The sequence below is a fragment of the Oncorhynchus masou genome, chromosome 3, assembly GCF_036934945.1.
Source record: "Oncorhynchus masou masou isolate Uvic2021 chromosome 3, UVic_Omas_1.1, whole genome shotgun sequence".
Lineage (NCBI taxonomy): Eukaryota > Metazoa > Chordata > Actinopteri > Salmoniformes > Salmonidae > Oncorhynchus > Oncorhynchus masou.
This window is the reverse complement of record NC_088214.1, coordinates 41,646,139-41,666,742: the sequence shown is the minus strand read 5'-3', so window position 1 is coordinate 41,666,742 and position 20,604 is coordinate 41,646,139. Positions and strand designations below refer to the sequence as shown.

General features: G+C 40.7%; 1 protein-coding gene across 1 annotated transcript in view; it reads left to right on the top strand.

Annotated features, from left to right (window-relative positions):
- Positions 1–3,748: 3,748 nt before the first annotated feature.
- LOC135517017 (carboxyl-terminal PDZ ligand of neuronal nitric oxide synthase protein-like) overlaps positions 3,749–20,604 on the top strand; it is a 33,812-nt gene continuing 16,956 nt past the window's right edge. The window contains exons 1-7 of the mRNA XM_064941055.1: positions 3,749–3,988; positions 4,450–4,521; positions 10,046–10,138; positions 11,049–11,107; positions 11,260–11,368; positions 17,554–17,698; positions 18,080–18,198. Coding sequence (XP_064797127.1) covers positions 3,884–3,988; positions 4,450–4,521; positions 10,046–10,138; positions 11,049–11,107; positions 11,260–11,368; positions 17,554–17,698; positions 18,080–18,198 — 702 coding nt within the window. The 5' untranslated portion in view covers positions 3,749–3,883. The remainder of the gene's footprint in view (positions 3,989–4,449; positions 4,522–10,045; positions 10,139–11,048; positions 11,108–11,259; positions 11,369–17,553; positions 17,699–18,079; positions 18,199–20,604) is intronic.

The following is a 20,604-nucleotide window of genomic DNA, read 5'->3' as shown; positions in this document are numbered from 1 at the left end:
AACATTGAGTGGCTGCTGCCAACACACTGACACTGACTCAACTCCAGCCACTTTAATAATGGGAATTGATGGGAAATGATGTAAATATATCACTAGCCACTTTAAACAATGCTACCTTATATAATGTTACTTACCCTACATTATTCATCTCATATGCATACGTATATACTGTACTCTATATCATCGACTGCATCCTTATGTAATACATGTATCACTAGCCACTTTAACTATGCCACTTTGTTTACATACTCATCTCATATGTATATACTGTACTCGATACCATCTACTGTATCTTGCCTATGCTGCTCTGTACCATCACTCATTCATATATCCTTATGTACATATTCTTTATCCCCTTACACTGTGTATAAGACAGTAGTTTAGGAATTGTTAGTTAGATTACTTGTTGGTTATTACTGCATTGTCGGAACTAGAAGCACAAGCATTTCGCTACACTCGCATTAACATCTGCTAACCATGTGTATGTGACAAATAAAATTTGATTTGATTTGATTTGACATGCACTGTCAACTGTGGACCTTATATAGGCAGGTGTGTACCTTTCCAAATCATGTCAAATCAATTGAATTTACCATAGGTGGACTCCAATCAAGTTGTAGAAACATCTCAAGGATGATCAATGGAAGCAGGATGCACCTGAGCTCAATTTTGTGTCTCATAGCAAAGATTCTGAATACTTGTAAATAAGGTATTTCTGTTTATTTAATACATATGCAACAAAAAAAAACAATGTTCTTGCTTTGTTATTGTGGGGTATTGTGTGTAGATTGATGAGGAAAAAAAGTAATGTAGTCCATTTTAAAATAAGGCTGTAAGGTAACAATGTGGAAAAAATGAAAGGGGTCGGAATATTTTCCGAACGCACTATATCTAAACTTGTAATCATGGACGAATACCGACGGGCATGTTGTTGGTCATTCTGACTCAGATATCATATTAACATGGTATAAGTCATCACAAAACGTATAGAATTGCACAGAATTTGCTTTATAATGGCAAAAATGTCGCTCCACCCAATGGCAAAATGGGTAGAATTGCAGGAAATAAGCAGTAAAACAGCACAGTTTTTCTCTTTGCCCCATGGCAAAATGTGTAGAATTTCAGAACAAAATTGCTGCTGACACTCATTTGCTGATGATACTCTGAACAGCTAGTCAATGAACAGCATTCTTGCATAAGTATTCCTCTTGTCCAGATGGGATAGGGCAGCGTGCAGTGTGATGGTGATTGCATCGTCTGTGGACCTATTGGGGCGGTAAGCAAATTGAAGTGGATCTAGGGTGACAGGTAAGGTGGAGGTGACTAGTCTCTCAAAGCACCGTTATTATTTCCTATCCTGATGCCTAGTCTCTTTACCCTGCCTTCACGTACACACAGTCCATTCAAAAGTTTGGACTCACATACTCATTCAAGAGTTTTTTAAATTCTTTAACGATTTCTACATTGTAGAATTATAGTGAAGACTTAAAAACTATGAATTAACATATATGGAATCATGTAGTAACCAAAAAAGTGTTAAACAAATCAAAATATATTTTATACTTGAGATTCTTCAAAGTAGCCACCCTTTGCCTTGATGACAGCTTTGTACCATCTGGCATTCTCTAAATCAGCTTCATGAGGTAGTCACCTGGAATTTGTTTCAATTAACAGATATGCCTTGTTAAAAGTTAATTTGTGGAATTTCTTTCCTTCTTAATGCGTTTGAACTAATCATTTGTGTTGTGACAAGATAGGGGTGGTATACAGAAGATAACCCTATTCGGTAAAAGACCAAGTCCATATTATGGCAAGAACAGCTCAAATAAGCAAAGCAAAAAGAAAGTCCATCATTACTTTAAGACATGAAGGTCAATCAAAAACTTTGAAAGTTTCTTCAAGTGCAGTCGCAAATACCATCAAGCACTATCATGAAACTGGCTCACATGAGGACCGACACAGAGTTACAGAGGATACATTCATTTGAGTTAACTGCACCTCAGAATGCAGCCCAAATAAATGCTTCAGAGTTCAAGTAACAGACACATCTCAACATCAAATGTTCAGAGGAGACTGGGTGAATCAGGGCTTCATGATCGAATTACTGCAAAGGAAGAAACCACTACAAAATTACACCAATAAGAAGAGACTTGCTTGGGCCAAGAAACTCGAGCAATGGACATTAGACTGGTGGAAATATGTCCTTTGGTCTGATGATTCCACATTTGTGATTTTTTGTTCCAACCCGTCGTGTCTTTGTGAGACGCAGAGTAGGTGAACGGATGACCTCGCATTGTGTGGTTCCCACCTTGAAGCATGGAGAACGAGGTGTGATGGTGTGGGGGTGCTTTGCTTGTGACACTGTCTGTGAAATATTTAGAATTCAAGGCACACTTAACCAGAATGGCTACCACACCATTCTGCAGTGATACGCCATCCCATCTGGTTTGCGCTTAGTGGGACTATCAGTTGTTTTTCAACAGGACAATGACCCACCACACCTCCAGGCTGTGTAAGGGCAATTTGACCAAGAAGGAGAGTGATGGAGTGCTGCATTAGATGACCTGGCCTCCACAATCACCTGACCTCAACCCAACTGAGATGGTTAGGAAAGAGTTGGACCGCAGAGTGAAGGAAAAGCAGCCAACAAGTGCTCAGCATATGTGGGAACTCCTTCAAGACTGTTGGAAAAGCATTCCTCATGAAGCTGGTTGAGAGAACACCAAGAGTGTGTCAAATTGTCATCAAGTCAAAGGGTGGCTACTTTGAAGAAACTCAAATATAAAATTTAGATTTTTTTGGTTCCTACATTTTTCCATTTGTGTTATTTCCTATTTTTGATGTCTTCACTATTATTCTACAATGTAGAAAATAGTCAAAATAAAGAAAACCCCAAGGATGAGTAGGTGTGTCCAATCTTCTGACTGGTCATTTATCTACCTCAAATACCACAGCACAATGATCTGGTGCTGGTGCAGTCCTCACTGTAGCTCCATTCTTATCTTTTTTTCCCTCTTGTTAATCTTTTTTATTTTCATTGTTATTTTTAAACTCCTCATTCTTGGGAAAGGCTCGTAAGCAAGCGTTTCAAGGTAAAGTATACACCAGTTGTATTCTTCGCATGTGGCAAATAAAAATGGATTTGATTTGGCACGAGCGTAAACTGCACATCACCTGTTGTTTTTATTTATGGCCAAAACAGGAAAAACGGACAACCTTGCCTTGAGGGGATTCGATTAATCTGTATCGGGACCCCGGGTAGGCGTGTTTTGCACCGGGTGAAATTGGATTGCGTTCGTTTTAGAACCGGGTTGCCTCCAAGGCGTGAGCCAGGTGCCCAGTTCAAAGCACACCGCAAAGTCGGCTCAAAACAAAAGTGACGTGGTAATAAGTACGATTCTGAGTTTTCACGTCAGTGTGGTTTGCTTTTGATAAAATCATGTTATCTGCCTTCCCAATGACAACTAGTTTGACAATTCAAACATACATTTAATGGAAAATAGATGTATGTTTCTGGACGATGCACCATGCTGCGTTACACTGGCGCAGATTACGGTTCAATTTGAGATGTACACTCCTCCCTCACCGCTTTTGCCCGTTTCCTTCATGGGCCATAGACCGGTGCCCTGCACCTCAGCATAATCGAATCCGGCCCTTGAGAATTGTGCGTCATCCAAAACAGCACTAGCGCGGCAGATATTCTATCTCGGACTGTATAAAATTGGACCGCCAGACGCATATTGTGTTAACATTGTGGTTCCATTCCATAGGCGACTAACCAATCAAAGACCTTCGTGAGTGTTGAGCGAGATGCGCGTATTTACAGTATTCTAATAGCGTTGGCATAAAACTAGTGTCGGACTGGTCGTGTATCGGAAGGGCGATGCCAGGGATAACCAAGTATAATTTAGTGGATGATGCACAGGATTTGAGGATCCCCATGCACAACGAGGCGGCATTTCAGCATGGAGTCTGCTTTGAGGCAAAGGTAAGGTTACCTAGTAGGATATAAACTACAGTAACCGCTTATCAATGTGGGGCAACAATGTAGTTAAGGATAACAGGAGTGACCCGGCGTCGCGCTTAGTAAATCATGAATTGATATCTAAAATGACATTTTTCCATAATGTTATGACCGTACAATGTAATGAGGATATATGTACATGTTTTATTTTAATCGTACACGAATATTACGCTGTGCTTGTTAATTGAATTCTAAATGTACTGTATTAGATTATAGGTGCGCTTTTGACATATATTAATTCATTTTATTAAGCTATATACCAACTTGTTTGCTATTCAAATCCATTTACAGTACCTTAACAATTTATTCAGAATGTATAGTGAACTCCTTTTGACGAGAAGCAGTTGAGATCAGAGTAAGAGTTGAAGATATCGATAGGCTACTTGAATTACTAATGACGTCTCATAACTTTGTAAATATTATAGTACATTGGCAGTCTGGAAGTCGGTCGTCCAAATAGCCGAATGGAGATAGTGGCTGCAATGAGAAGGATAAGGGTAAGACACTTTCAACAATACAATCTGTGAGCCATAATATTAAATGCATTTCTCTCCCTTCCAGAAAAAAATACTTTCGCTATATATTAGGAATATTGCAATGCCCTTCAAAACTTGGACTGTATGTGTGTGTGTGCATGCACGCAAATATATGTTTAATAAGATACTAATATTCTACTCTCTCACATTGGTATGGTATCTGCATATAAAACAGAATGACATTGCTTCTTATCAAATATTGCAAGTCAATCATAATATTCTAAGGCTATAAGACTAAAATAACAGTCTAAAGGCCCCCACAGACTACGATTTTAGCAGTCTTATGCCGTGTTTTTGCGGACACAGACAAAAAGTCCACGTCGTGGGCAAATTCTTATGGTTCATAAATTATTGTCGGACATCTTGGCTCGTTTAGTGTGACAGCAGCTGTGCTCGAATACCCATACTAACATACTGTATACTACATACTTAGGGTGCATTCATAAATTCAGAGCGTTGTCAGATTCAGAGTTTTTCGCTCTCTGAGCGTTCAGAGCGCACACTAGGTGCTCGGGCTGAGGAATAGGGTTGATCAGAGCGTTCTGACCTCACAACGGCAGTCAAGCACCCAAGCTAATTGGCTAACAGTGGCTAGCTTGCTAGCTAATTCAAGACACAAATGAGAGAAGAACTCACTCTGACCATTTTAATCACCCTAAGCAGTTGGTTAGGCTGTTTTTATGTTATCCAGAGCATTGGCGACAGTAACTGTGCTGATGGCAACAATTTAATTACGCTTTTTTTGCCGACATTTACTGACACCGACCATATTCAACTGGTGTTGAGCGTTTGTAAATGCATCAGTTATTCTGCGCTCTTGCACACTCAGACAAGTGCTCTGAAATCGGAGTAGATAGCCAGAGGGAATTTACGAGCGCACCCTTAATGAGTATATACTACATACTAAATACCATTAGTTCATTTTAGTATACTGTAAATGAACTATCGTTTCAGTTGAGCATACTAGTGCTTCGCTTTTGCTATGCAACCTCTTGTTAGCTTGTTAGCATAAATTACTAGCTAGACATTTTACATTTTCGGGTGTGTTCGTAAATTCAATCTGGAGTACCAGGGAGTACTCAGAGTGCGCTCTGGGCATTCGTAAATTCAGAGCTTTGTTGGATTGTCCGTTTGTAAATTCAGTGTTTTGCTCTCCAAACGTTCAGAGAGCACAGTGGACGCTCTGGCCAAAGAGTAGGGTTGATCCGAGTTTTCTGACCTTACAATGGCAGTCAAGCACCCCAAATAACGTTGGCTAACTTGCTAGCTACTACCAGACACAAATGAGAGAACACCTCACTCTGACCATTTTAATCACCCTAGCAGAGCTGGTTAGGCTGTTTTTATGTTATCCAGAGCATTGGTGACAGTAACTATGCTGCTGGCGACAATTTAATTACGCTTTTTTTTTGCCGACGTTTACTGACACCGGCCATATTTAACGGGTGTTGAGCGTTTGTAAATTCATCAGTTATTCTGCGCTATTGCACACTCAGACAAGTGTGCTCTGAAATCGGAGTAGATAGCCAGAATTAACCATGCACATTGAGAACGCACACCTATACCACTTAGCTAAGAATGACGTGAATAACCAAGTCAATAAACATTTGGAAGTTAGTTAGATAGCATATAGTTAATATACTGCCTTGCAAGTTCGATGTATTTAGTAGTCAACTAACGTTAAGTAAGTATCTAACATACTGGTACATACAGCTGTAATGCTATGCGGTTCGTAAGGATAGCGTAGGTAACAAATTGTCAGCCAAAGTAACTTATTTGAAAAAAATCATTACTTTATTACATTGCTCAACATCTTAGCATTTGTCATAATTAGTTAAAGCAATGAATTTGTATCCTCTCTCCTCGAAATTAGGCTGCATATTTTCTGCCATTTTCTTCAAATCTGAAAACGTGAAACCACGCCCATTTTCCGAAGAATAGCATTATGGGCCCTAAAAGCACGGAAATGGTGTCCACTGTTTGTATACTTCGTATTTTGGCGAATTTAATACGACATCCGGGAACTTTTGGCATACTAACTATATCCATACTATGACCAATAAGCCTAATACATACTCAATTTACATCACAAATAATACTGTTAGTGAGGTTAGTATGACTATTCGAACACAGCTAAAGTCTAGGTCTGCCGATTAAGTAACACTATGTGTAGGCTCGGACAAAGTTATGGCAGTCAGAACTTTTTAGCATTTATAGTGTAGTGTTCCGGGTGTTACAAGCCGATGCCGGTGACTGACCAATGGGAACACGGTCGGCACTGAGTAGGCACACAATATTATGATTATTGGGAGTTGTCATATTAATTAAATAGTTCGATAAAAACATTTGCATGCATTTCAAGAATAATGATTTCCCTAATAATCTTGTTGACATGGCAAATAAATGTAAAAAAAATGGCAATCAAAATGAACATTCTACCATAGAAACCATGTTACTTTTGGGAAGCCTGTTTGATTCGGAGTTCGTATGTGAAAACTATTTCTAAGATGCATATTTTCAGTTTTTCCGAACTCACTTGGGAAGCTTGTGCTACGGGTGCTGGCACTTGCGCAGATTAAATCGACCGCTGCAGTTGATGTCGGCTGACATAGCCTCGCAAGCCAATCGCAGAATGTGGCGATAGAATTTAAGCAAATCATACAATCTAGCCAGGTTGATATCAAGATATTAATTGGACAACATCGCACAGTGTGACAGAATAATAGTAAAATATTGAATCCGATGTACAGTGTGGGAAGGTCTTAAACCAGCCATCTCTTCCAATCTTATATAACCAATATTTCTAACCATCTCTGTTTGAAGAGTCCTCTTTCTAAATCTTAAAACCAATAACCCTAACCATCTCTTTAAGAGACATCCACTCCTCTGGAAAGATGAGACGGAGATGGCAATGGTGTCTGGCATTAACGGATACTGCAGTGGGCCAGAGTATTACAGTGTTACAGAGCGGATTTAACTGCTGCAGAGTCAGCTGGGAGAGCCAAATGTTACATTTAATCTAGTGATGCGTCTGTGTCACACAGAGGTCGCCCAGTCCCTCAATGACACCCAGAGAGGGACAATTTCTATACGTTTTATTTTCACATGCACAAGTACAGTGAAATACTTAAGTTGCCTGCTCTACACAACAGTGCAGTAATCAATATCAAAATAGATAGATAGATTTTTTTTATTGAACTATCTATCTATCTATCTATCTATCTATCTATCTAAGAAAGAAAACACAAACAATAAGAAATAAGAAACAGTATGTTTAAACAGTACAGTATGTAGTAAACAGTATGGCAGCAGCATAAGTGGTGGGTGGGTGTGTGTGTCTGGTGGCGATTGTGTGTGTGTAAGTGTTTGTTAGAGTGACAGTGTAGACGTGATAGGTGGATATACATGTGAACAGGGCTGGAAAGTAACTGGTAGCAAGAATATATGAATACTTAAGATAATATACTAGTGGTAATACATGCATGTAAACAGGAGTAATAGTGACCAGTAGCAGGATAAATAGATAGATACTAATGGTAATGGAAATCAATAATCAATGAACAGCAGTGTAGTGGTTGTATTTAACAATCTTATGGCCAGGGGATAGAAGCTGTTTAGGAGTCTGTTGGTCTGAGCCTTGATGCACGGGTACCATCTGTTGGTCTGAGCCTTGATGCACTGGTACCGTCTGTTGGTCTGAGCCTTGATGCACCGGTACCGTCTCCACCATCTGACGGGAGCATGGAGAACAGTCCATGTCTCGGGTGGCCAGTCTTTGGCCATTTTTAGGGCCATTCTCAGACACTGCCTGGCATGTACTTCCTGGAAGGCTGTGAGCTCACCCCCAGTGATGCGCTGGGCCATCTGCCCCAACCTGCCGTGCCTTCCTCACAACTGTGCCGGTGGGAGAGAACCATTATCCTCAGTGATGTGGACACCGAGGAACTTGAAGGTATTGACCCTCTCCACTGCAGCCCCATCGAAGTGAATGGGGCTGTGCACCTGCCCATGTTTCCTGAAGTCCACAATCATCTCCTTGGTCTTGCTGACATTGAAGGAGAGGTTGTTGTCCTGGCACCACATTGCCAGGCAGTGGTGTAAAGTACTTAAGTAAAAAAATACTTTGAAATACTACTTAAGTCGTTTTTTGGGTATCTGTACTTTACTATTTACTGTATTTTTTGTACTACTTTTACACCACTACATTCCTAAAGAAGATAATGTATTTTTTACTCCATACGTTTTCCCTGACACCCAAAAGTACTCATTACATTTTGAATGCTTAGCAGGACAAGAGGACATCCCTGGTCATCCCTGTTGCCTCTGATTTGGCGGACTCACAAAACACACATGCTTTGTTTATTAATTATGTCTGAGTGTTGGAATGTGCCCCTGGGTATCCGTAAATAAATAAAAAAAACAAGAAAATTGTGCCATCTGTTATGCTTAATATATACAGTAACAGTAAAAAGTTTGGACACACCTAGTCATTTAAGGGTTTCTTTATTTTTACTATATTGTAGAATAATAGTGAATACATCAAAACGATTAAATAACACATATGGAGTCATGTAGTAACCAAAAAAGTGTTAAACAAATCAAAATATATTTTATATTTGAGATTCTTCAAAGTAGCCACCCTTTCATAATATAGTCTATAGGCCAATACTAAAAATGAAGTAAAAAGTAAAAAGTCAGCCAATAGAACAGGCAGAATATCATGCATTTTTATAGGAAAAGAAGAGCAGCATGGAGAATCTTCAAACCTTTGACATGAGAGAATCCCGATGAGCCTTTTGGTTGAGGATCGGAGGGGGAGAAATGCTTTTGATGAAAGTACTCATTTGATCAATTCGACTTCTGATGTTGTGTTTCTCATTTGGGGAAAACATGTTTATTTTAGATTAGTATTTGTCGTTTAGATGTCTGGTCCCTTTGACTGCAGTGAGGCAGCGAGAACGGTTCTAACTACTCAAAGGCAAGAATAAAAGCGGTGCACTGCCGAGTCTTCCTTCATGTCTAATGCACTCTGAGGGGAGGGGGAACCTAGATGCTGGAGACTTTGCCAGCTCTACCATCTGACTTTTCCCGTCTTCTTCAGCCTTAGGCAACTTTGTGTTGACCCAAACGTTGATTTACTCTCAGCAGCAGATGGTGTCTTGTAGGGACAACGATGGTAAATACTTAAGTACTCACTGCCTGCCTTAATGCATATGTTTCCATCCCTTTACATCTCTACAGGAACTGTATCTCTGACAAGGTTGAGGAAAATTGGAATTGGAGTCTAAGTTTACTTCCTGAATATGAATGAATTGAAATGGAATTTACTCCAACCCTGCTCTGTGGTTATGTACAAACTATAATGACATGATACACACACAAAGACCATGATGTCACCCCTAGGCTATACACCGAAAGCTTGTGTGGATCATTTTATATTCCAGTTTCATGTACAAATCTATGGAATTTACATTTCCCCCCACAGTATGAATTCAAATTGAAGAACATCAAGAAGAAGAAAGTCAACATCATCGTGTCTGCGGATGGTGTAAGGGTGGTTTTGCGAAAAAAGAAAAAGGTAAGTCCCCTTCAAAATATGAAATACCTGATGAAGTCAGAGTAGCTACCAAAATGTTGGTCTTGATTATGAATTGTTCTATTGGAGAATGTGTGCCTTTTCCTACATTTGAATGAGCTTAACTGTCTTGTGCTCACAGTGAAAACTCACGTCAACATTTTAGCCACTTAGCAGATGCCCTTATCCAGAGTAAGTTCCTTTTATTTATCCTTTATTTAACTATGCAAGTCAGTTAAGAACAAACTCTTATTTACAATGACGGCCTACCCCGGACGACACTGGGCCAATTGTGCGCCGCCCTATGGGACTCCCAATCACGGCCAGATGTGATGCAGCCTGGATTCAAACCAGGGACTGCAGTAACACCTTTTGTTCTAAGATGCAGTGCCTTAGACCACTGTGCCACTCTCTACACTCACAGTAGTGAGTGGATACATTTCATTTGTACTTTTGTACATCAACTATTATTTTGCACCAAGGTCAATGATACAAGTAGCTGAAACTGTTATTTCTTAGCCCATCAAATTGAAGGGCTAAAGTTACTAAATGTTTCCACCAGTGTGAAGTGTACAACTGTTATTTTCCAGATGCAGTAAATCAAAAGGAAAAATAATCATCAGTAATGAAAAGACGGTTCTATGGTCAGACGTAAACAGGCTTCCTTTGCGTATGGAGGCGGAATGGCTTATGGTTGTGAAATGTGGTGATTTGAGGAATGATCGAATGCCATAGCTCTCTGTCCTTCATGGAAGCTGCAAGGTCCCTCATCTTGTGACTCTGCAGATGGAAAAAGTTTAAGAACCTCCATATATACGTGTTTCTTATAGTTGAAACACTGACCCTAAGTCATAAGTCATAGGAGTGAATTACAGCGTTGCGTAAGTGTTGTCACTCTGTGGTTGTGTTCCAGAGGAAAGAGTGGTCTTGGGATGACAATACAGTCATGATAACACAAGACCCCATCTACAGGTAAAGACAGGCACCAATTGCCCTCAAACATAACCCTTTTTAAGACTATTCTTTGCTATGTCCATACAAACCCATTGATGATTTTTGATTGAGTAGTTCAGATTGAAATCAATCAAATTCTCATGATCAAGATACTTCCCCGTCCCATTTAGGATTTTCTATGTGTCACATGACGCCCAGGACTTGAAGATCTTCAGTTACATTGCAAGAGATGGAAAGAGCAACATGTTCCGTTGTAATGTCTTCAAATCCAAGAGGAAGGTAAGACCTTAGAGATCCTATAATTCTACAGTATACAGTAGAAGTCAGAAGTTTACATACACCTTAGCCAAATACATTTAAAGTCAGTTCTCAGTTTTTCACAATTCCTGACATTTTATCAGAGTAAAAATTCCCTGTCTTAGGTCAGTTAGGATCACCACTTTATTTTAAGAATGTGAAATGTCAAAATAGTAGAGAGAAAGATTTATTTCAGCTTTTATTTCTTTCATCACTTTCCCAGTGGGTCAGAAGTTTACATACACTCAATTAGTATTTGGTAGCATTGCCTTTAAATTATTTAACTTGGGTCAAATGTTTCAGGTAGCCTTCCACAAGCTTCCCACAATAAGTTGGGTGAATTCTGGTCCATTCCTCCTGACAGAGCTGGTATAACTGAGTCAGGTTTGTAGGCCTCCTTGCCCGCACACGCTTTTTCAGTTCTGCCCACACATTTTCCATAGGATTGAGGTCAGGGCTTTGTGATGGCCACTCGAATACCTTGACTTTGTTGTCCTTAAAACCTGTTACGGCTAGACGTTCCGCTAGCGGAACATCCTGTGAAATTGCAGAGCTCAAAATTCAAATTGAATTATTATGAAATAACAAGTGCAATACACCAAAATAAAGCTTAACTTCTTGTTAATCCAGCCACCATGTCAAAGACTTTACGTTGAAAGGAAACTATGTGATTATCTGAGGAAATAAAATTTGATTTGATTTGACAGCACCCCACGATAGAAACACATGAAAATCATATTTCAACCAAGCAGGTGCGACACGAAAGTCAGAAGTAACGATATAATTCATCCCTTACATTTGAAGATCATCTTCTGTTGGCACTCCAATATGTCCCAGAAACATCACAAATGGTCCTTTTGTTCAATAAACTCCTTTTTATATCCCCAAAATGTCAATTTATTTGGCGCGTTTGATTCAGAAAAACACTGGTTCCAACTCGCCCAACATGACTACAAAGTATCTAATATGTTACCTGTAAATTTGGTCCAAACATTTCAAACAACTTTCCTAATCTAACGTTAGGTATTTTAAAACGTAAATAATCTATCAAATTTAAGACGGAATATGTTCAATAGCGGATAAAATGAAAGTGGAGCGAGTTCCAGGTCGTGCGCACCAAACAAAAATGTACACTTGGTTTGACACTCAGAAAGGAAAGGAAAAACATCAACCAATTTCTAAAGACTGTTGACAGCTAGTGGAAGCCATAGGAGCTGCAACCAGGTGCCTCATAAATCTAGTTCCCCATAGGAAACTAATTGAAAACACAGTGATCTCAATTTTTTTCCTGGATGGTTTGTCATCGGGGTTTTGCCTGCCAAATAGGTTCTGTTATACTCACAGACATGATTTTAACAGTTTTAGAAACGTTAGAGTGTTTTCCATCTACATATTCCAATTATATGCATATCAGAGCTTCTGGGCCTGAGAAACAGGCAGTTTATTTTGGGCACGCTTTTCATCTGGACGTGAAAATACTGCCCCCTAGCCCAAAGAGGTTCAATTGAGCCATTTTGCCACAACTTTGGAAGTATGCTTGGGGTCATTGTCCATTTGGAAGACCCATTTGCGACCAAGCTTTAACTTCCTGACTCATGTCTTGAGATGTTGCTTCAATATATCCACCTAATTTTCTTCCCACGTGATGCCATCTATTTTGTGAATTGCACCAGTCCCTCCTGCAGCAAAGCACCCCCACAACATGATGCTGCCACCTCCATGCTTCATGGTTGGGATGGTGTTCTTCGGCTTGCAAGGCTGCCTCTTTTTCATCCAAACATAACGATGGTCATTGTGGCCAAACAGTTCTATTTTTGTTTCATCAGACCAGAGGACATTTCTGCAAAAGTACGATCTTTGTCCCCATGTGCAGTTGCAAACCGTAGTCTGGCTTTTTTATGGCGGTTCTGGAGCAGTGACTTCTTCCTTGCTGAGCGGCCTTTCAGGTTATGTCGATATAGAACTCGTTTTTACTGTGGATATAGATACTTTTGTACCTGTTTCCTCCAGCATCTTCACAAGGTCCTTTGCTGTTGTTCTGGGATTGATTTGCACTTTTTGCACCAAAGTACGTTCATCTCTAGGAGACAGAACGCATCTCCTTCCTGAGCGTTATGACGGCTGTGTGGTCCCATGGTGTTTATACTTGCGGACTATTGTTTGTACAGATGAACGTGGTAACTTCAGGCGTTTGGAAATTGCTCCCAAGGATGAACCAGAATTTTTTTCTGAGGTCTTGGCTTATTTCTTTTGATTTTCCCATGATGTCAAGCAAAGAGGCACTGAGTTTGAAGGTAGGCCTTGAAATACTGTCACGTCCTGACCTTAGTTCCTTTTTTATGTCTCTATTTTAGTTTGGTCAGGGCGTGAGTTGGGGTGGGCATTCTATGTTTTGTGTTCTATGTTTTCTATCTCTATGTGTTTGGCCTGGTATGATTCCCAATCAGAGGCAGCTGGCAATCGTTGTCTCTGATTGAGAACCATACTTAGGTAGCCTGTTTCCCACTCTTGTGAGTGGTTATTTTCTGTCTCAGTGTTTTTCACCATACGGGACTGTTTCGGGTTTTCTTTATTCGCTTGTTTCTTTTGTTTTCTGTGTTCAGTGGAATAAATATGACGAACACTTACCACGCTGCATATTGGTCCGATATTTCCTACTCCTCCTCAGAAGAGGAAGACGACAATCGTTTCAAATACATCCGCAGGAACACCTCCAATTGACTCAAATGATGTCAATTAGCCTATCAGAAGCTTCTAAAGCTATGACTTCATTTTCTGGAATTTTCCAAGCTGTTTAAAGGCACAGTCAATTTAGTGTATGTAAACTTATGAACCACTGGAATTGTGATACAGTGAATTATAAGGGAAATTATCTGTGTTTAAATAATTGTTGGAAAAATGACTTGTGTCATGCACAAAGTAGATGTCCTAACCGAATTGCCAAAACTATAGTTTATTAACAATTGTGGAGTGGTTGAAGTGGTTTTAACGACTCCAACCTAAGTGTATGTAAACTTCTTACTTCAACTGAATGTTCTATGTGATGATTATATGTGTAAGAAGGGTGTAGCTCTATGGGAGTGGGCTGAGTATGAGATTAAAGATATCCACAGGTTCCAGATCAGTGATATATAATCCGCTTATTTCTACAGGGTATCAGATCGTGGCAGCAGCTGCTTAGGAAAGGGGCAGAGAATAGGGAGGGAAGGGGGCTGGGTATAGGGAATGTGCCATGATGCATTATATTTTACTTGGGACTCTTGGATCAATAGGGATCGTCGAGGGCTTAGTCTATAATAACACATACACACACGCTGTGCATGCACTCACACACATTTTTTTTCTGATCTACATGAACACAGTGCATACACATTTTATACACAGTACACACACCTTATGAATTTCAATTTCACACAACCCTGCATGCAAGAAAAATTATTGGGAAAATGAATGGCACGCGACTACCCCATAGCTGCATATGGAACAGCGATAAATTTCTGCATAACAAAAGCCTGGATAGCAACACCACCAATGAGGTTGGCTCTCATCACTTCACCATGGATACCAGCCATGTACTGTAGACAGTGACTGAGTGAAGCAGCATACTAATGAGTGTCTGCATCCCAAATGGCACCCTATTCCCTATTGGGGATTATGGGCCCTGGTCAAATGTAATGCACTGCGTAAGGAATAGGGTGCCATTTAGGACGCAATCACTGAGTGAGGTGGGAAGAAAGAGCGGCCTTTAATTCTGTCCTTAATGTCATCTTCAAGCTGTACCACCCACCATCTTCACTTACCAGACAACAGAGACACAGGCTGTAATCCTGTGTAGTGCAGTCTTGCCATTCAGATGACTCCAGCCTTGAAGCTCTTATCTCAGGCTTCCAGATCGAACTTTTGCCATTGGAGGGGAGGGTGAACCGATGATACTGGGCTTGATTTACTGGACTTCATGTGGCTTCCCATGGATCACTGTCTAGGGTTTATAGTATCCCCAGAATCTTAGTGTTGACCTTGTCATCCATGTGGCTCAGTTGGTTGAAGCACAGTGCTGGTTTCACAACGGTTGTGGGTTCAATTTCAGCAGTGGCCATGCCAATAAAAATATCTACTGAAAATGAATTTTTTTTTGTTATACAGTCTAGAACAGTAGTACATACTTTACATAGCACTTTACACAGTACATTGTTGATGCACCTTTGGCAGCGATTACATCCTTGAGTCTTCTTGGGTATGACCCTACAAGCTTGGCACACTTGTATTTGGGGAGTTTCTCCCATTCCTCTCTGCAGATCCTCTCAAGCTCTGTCAGGATGGATGGGCCACTCTGGCTGGGTCACTCATGGACATTCAGAGACTTGTCCCAAAGCTACTCCTGCATTGTCTTGACTGTGTGCTTAGAGTCGTTGTCCTGTTGGAAGGTGAACCTTCGCCCCAGTCTGAGGTCCTGAGCACTCTGGAGCAGGTTTTCCTCAAGGATCTCTCTGTACATTGCTATGTTTATCTGTCCCTCGATCCTGATTAGTCTCCCAGTCCCTGCCGCTGAAAAACATCCCCACAGCATAATGCTGCCACCACCATGCTTCACTGGTTCCAGCTTACCTCCAGACATGACGCTTGGTATTCAGGACTAAGAGTTCAATCTTGGTATCATCAGACCAGAGAATTTTGTTTCTCATGGCAAGTGTCATTTAGATGCCTTTTGGCAAACTCCAAGCGTGTTGGCACTCCTTTTACTGAGGAGTGACTTCCATCTGGTTGTCTTTCTGGAAGGCTCTCCCATCTCCACAGAGGAATTCTGGAGCTCTGACCATCAGGTTCTTGTTCACCTCTCTGACCAAGGCCCATCTCCCCCTCAGTTTGGCCAGGCGGCCAGCTCTAGGAAGAGTCTTGGTGGTTCCAAACTTCTTCCGTTTAGGAATCATGGAGGCCACTGTGTTCTTGGGGACCAATGCTGCAGACATTTTTTGGTACCCTTCCCTAGATCTGTGCCTCGACACAATCCTGTCTTGGACCTCTGCAGACAATTCCTTCGACCTCATGGCTTGGTTTTTGCTGTGGGACCTTATATAGACAGCAATCAATTGAATAATCCACAGGTGGACTCTAATCAAATTGAAGAAACATCTCAAGGATGATCAATGGAAACAGGATGCACCTGAGCTCAATTTCGAATAGCAAATGGTCTTAATACTTATGTAAATAAGGTATATCTTGGTTTTTATATATGCATTTGCAAAAATGTCAAAAAAACTATTTTTGCTTTGTCATTGTGGGGTATTGTGAGTAGATTGTTTGTTTGTTATTTCATAAATTTTAGACAAAGCTGTGACGTAACAACATTTGGAAAAGGGGAAGGGTATCTGAATACTTTCCGAATGCACTGTATATCTATATCTATATATATATATATATATATATATATATAAAAACTGTATATTGTCACGTTATGGCGCACACCTGTCACCATCGTTACGCACACCTGCGTGTCTTCAGACTCACCTGGACTTCATCACCTCCCTGATTACCGTTCCTATTTATGTCACTCGCTTTGGTTCCCTCCCCAGGAGTTATTGTTTCTGTTCATGTGTCATGTCTGTGTGTTGTTTGTGTTTCTTATTGTGTATTATGTGTTTATTTTTTTTGAACACTCACTCCCTGAACTTGCTTCTCCGGCCTCTAGGTCTCCAGGCTGCTTGTTATGGTGCACACCTGTCACCTGCGTGTCTTCAGACTCACCTGGATTCCACACATGGTCACACGTGACATATATAACTGTATATAACTGTAGATAACTCAAGGAAAAACGGCTCGAGAATGAACCAATCCGTTACAACGAAAGCATGCACCTCTACAGTAGATCAGTAAGGCTACGTCGCTGAATTACTGTGCTTTTTGTTCTCTTCCTATTTCCATCCCTCACTCCCCCCTCTTTCTATCTCCCTCTCTTTCAACTGTTTCTACTTTTATCTCCATCCCACTACCCCCTCTTCCCTTCCTTCCTCTTCCCCCTTTCTCCACACCATATCCCGTCTCTGTCCTACCCTTCTCCTCTCTTTTTCCCCTCTCCTCCCTCCCCTCACCTACCTCTCTCCCCCGTCCCTCCGTCAACTCACCTCCCTCTCCCCACTCCTCCCTCTCCCCCTCCCCCTGCCCACCTCCAGTCCCAGGCCATGCGCATCGTGCGGACGGTGGGCCAGGCCTTTGACGTGTGCCACCAGCTGACCCTGCAGCAGACAGGGGAACAGATCTCAGAGGATGGAGGGGACACCAGCACTGCCGACGCAGAGGGGGCAGACGCCGTGCCAGGTGTGACTGGCATACTGTTTCATCTTTGCAGTGGTGACATTCTCTACTGAGGCTGAATCAGTTAGAGATTGTCGTGTGTGCTGTGACTCCAGCGAGTGTGGAGAGCAGCCAAGTTTGAATTCTATATTTCATTTTTTTTGGTCTGAGAAAAGCGCTATAAAAATATTATGTACTATTCATTTGTATGTAAGGAATGGGTTATGTTTCGCGTTTTTGCTTGTGATTGTTATTTTGTTTGTTGTTGTTGTCTCTCTGTCTCTGTCTCTCTCTTTCTGTCTCTGTCTCTCTCTCTGTCTCTGTCTCTCTCTTTCTGTCTCTGTCTGTCTCTCTCTTTCTGTCTCTGTCTCTCTCTCTGTCTCTGTCTCTCTGTCTCTCTCTCAGCCAAGAAGAGGTTGGCATTGTCTGATTCCACTGACCTTGAAGCCACTACAGAGGAGAGCATCGACCGTTTGTCATCCGACCAGGACAAGAGCCAGGACCTTCACAGTAAAGATGGGAAGGTAATGTCTATGACCTGGGTTGTGTTTATTAGAGCAAACCGTTGCAAAATGTTTTACAAAAGAAAACAAAAATATGTATTTGTATTGGACAAGTTCAGGTAGTACATTGTTTTACTCTGTTTCAAAACCGTTTCCCCCTACTAAACTCAGCAAAAACAGAAACGTCCCTTTTTCAGGACCCTGTCTTTCTAAGATAATTCTTAAAAATCCAAAAATCTTCATTGTGAAGGGTTTAAACACTGTTTCCCATGTTTCCCAACAATTAATGAACATGCTATATATAACCACAAAGCACCTTATTTTTTGCAGTGTAAAGTTGTGTTACCCAACATATACAGTGCCCTACAATTCCACAGCCAAAGCACATCCTTACGACATACGTTTGACTAAAATAAGGTATTGAAATATTCATCATCTTTCTTGTTCTATCGCTCATTTTGAAGGACATTCTCTCAGTCAGAGTAGAGAGAAGTTGAACGATCTGTCTTTTACAGTATGCTATCAATAAACTAAACAAATAAACTGGTGAACTAAGGATCATCCTAAAAAAACAAACCATAACTATATCTGAAATGAGCTGAGATAGGGTTAAGGGTCAATCTAGACTCTAGATGAGTTGTTTTACTGTGATGTGGTAGATGTCTGTCTGGCTAACCTGCTGTACAATACAAGGAGGCACTCAAATACATCCATCATTTCCATAGGGCTGATAACAACCGCTCTTTTCATTCCAATAGTCTATTTTTCGACTTTGTTTCGATATTTTTTTTAAAGATGAAATGCACTACACACTACACTAAACACTGAATAAAACAATGAAGTCCCATGATGGTAGTGACTGCCCATTACTGGTTCACACTTATTTACCATATTTTATTGACTTAACTCTAATAAAATATGTCAATTGTCTACTTTGTGCATGACACAAGCAATGTTTCCAACAATTGTTTACAGACAGATTATTTCACTTATAATTCACTGTATCACAATTCCAGTGGGTCAGAAGTTTACATACACTAAGCTGACTGTGCTTTTAAACAGCTTGGAAAATTCCAGAAAATGATGTCATGGCTTGAGGAGCTTCTGATAGGCTAATTGACATAATTTGAGTCAATTGAAGGTGTACTTGTGGATGTATTTCAAGGCCTACTTTCAAACTCAGTGCCTCTTTGCTTGACATCATGGGAAAATCAGAATAAATAAGCCAAGACCTCAGAAAACAAATTGTAGACCTCCACAAGTCTGGTTCATCCTTGGGAGCAATTTCCAAATGCCTGAAGGTTACACGTTCATCTGTACAAACAATAGTACGCAAGTATAAACAACATGGGACCACGCATCCGTCATACCGCTCAGGAAGGAGATGCGTTCTGTCTCCTAGAGATGAATGTACTTTGGTGCGAAAAGTGCAAATCCATCCCAGAACAACAGCAAAGAACCTTGTGAAGATGCTGGAGGAAACAGGTACAAAAGTATCTATATCCACAGTTAAATGAGTCCTATATCGACATGACCTGAAAGGCCGCTCAGCAAGGAAGAAGCCACTGCTCCAAAACTGCCATAAAAAAGCCAGACTACGGTTTGCAACTGCACATGGGGACAAAGATCGTACTTTTTGGAGAAATGTCCTCTGGTCTGATGAAACAAAAATAGAACTGTTTTGCCACAATGACCATCGTTATGTTTGGAGGAAAAATGGGGAGGCTTGCAAGCCGAAGAACACATCCCAACCGTGAAGCTTGGGGGTGGCAGCATCATGTTGTGGGTGTGTTTTGCTGCAGGAGGGACTGGTGCAATTCACAAAATAGATGGCATCATGAGGGAAGAAAATTAGGTGAATATATTGAAGCAACATCTTAAGATATCAGTCAGGAAGTTAAAGCTTGGTCGCAAATGGGTCTTCCAACTGGACAATGACTTCCATACTTTCAAAGTTGTGGCAAAATGGCTTAAGGACAACAAAGTCAAGGTATTGGAGTGGCCATCACAAAGCCCTGACCTCAATCCTATAGAATATGTGTGGGTAGAACTGAAAAAGAGGCCTACATACCTGACTCCGTTATACCAGCTCTGTCAGGAGGAATGGGCCAAAATTCACCCAACTTATTGTGGGAAGCTTGTGGAAGGCTACCCAAAACATTTTAAAGGCAATTTAAAGGCAATGCTACCAAATACTAATTGAGTGTATGTAAACTTCTGACCCACTGGGAATGTGATGAAAGACATTAAATTCTGACATTTCACATTCTTAAAATAAAAATAATTCTTAAAATAAAGTGGTGATCCTAACTGACCTTAAACAGGGCATTTTTACTAGAATTAAATGTCAGGAATTGTGGATAAACTGAGTTTAAATGTATTTGGCTAAGGTGTATGTATAAACTTCCGACTTCAACTGTACTACTG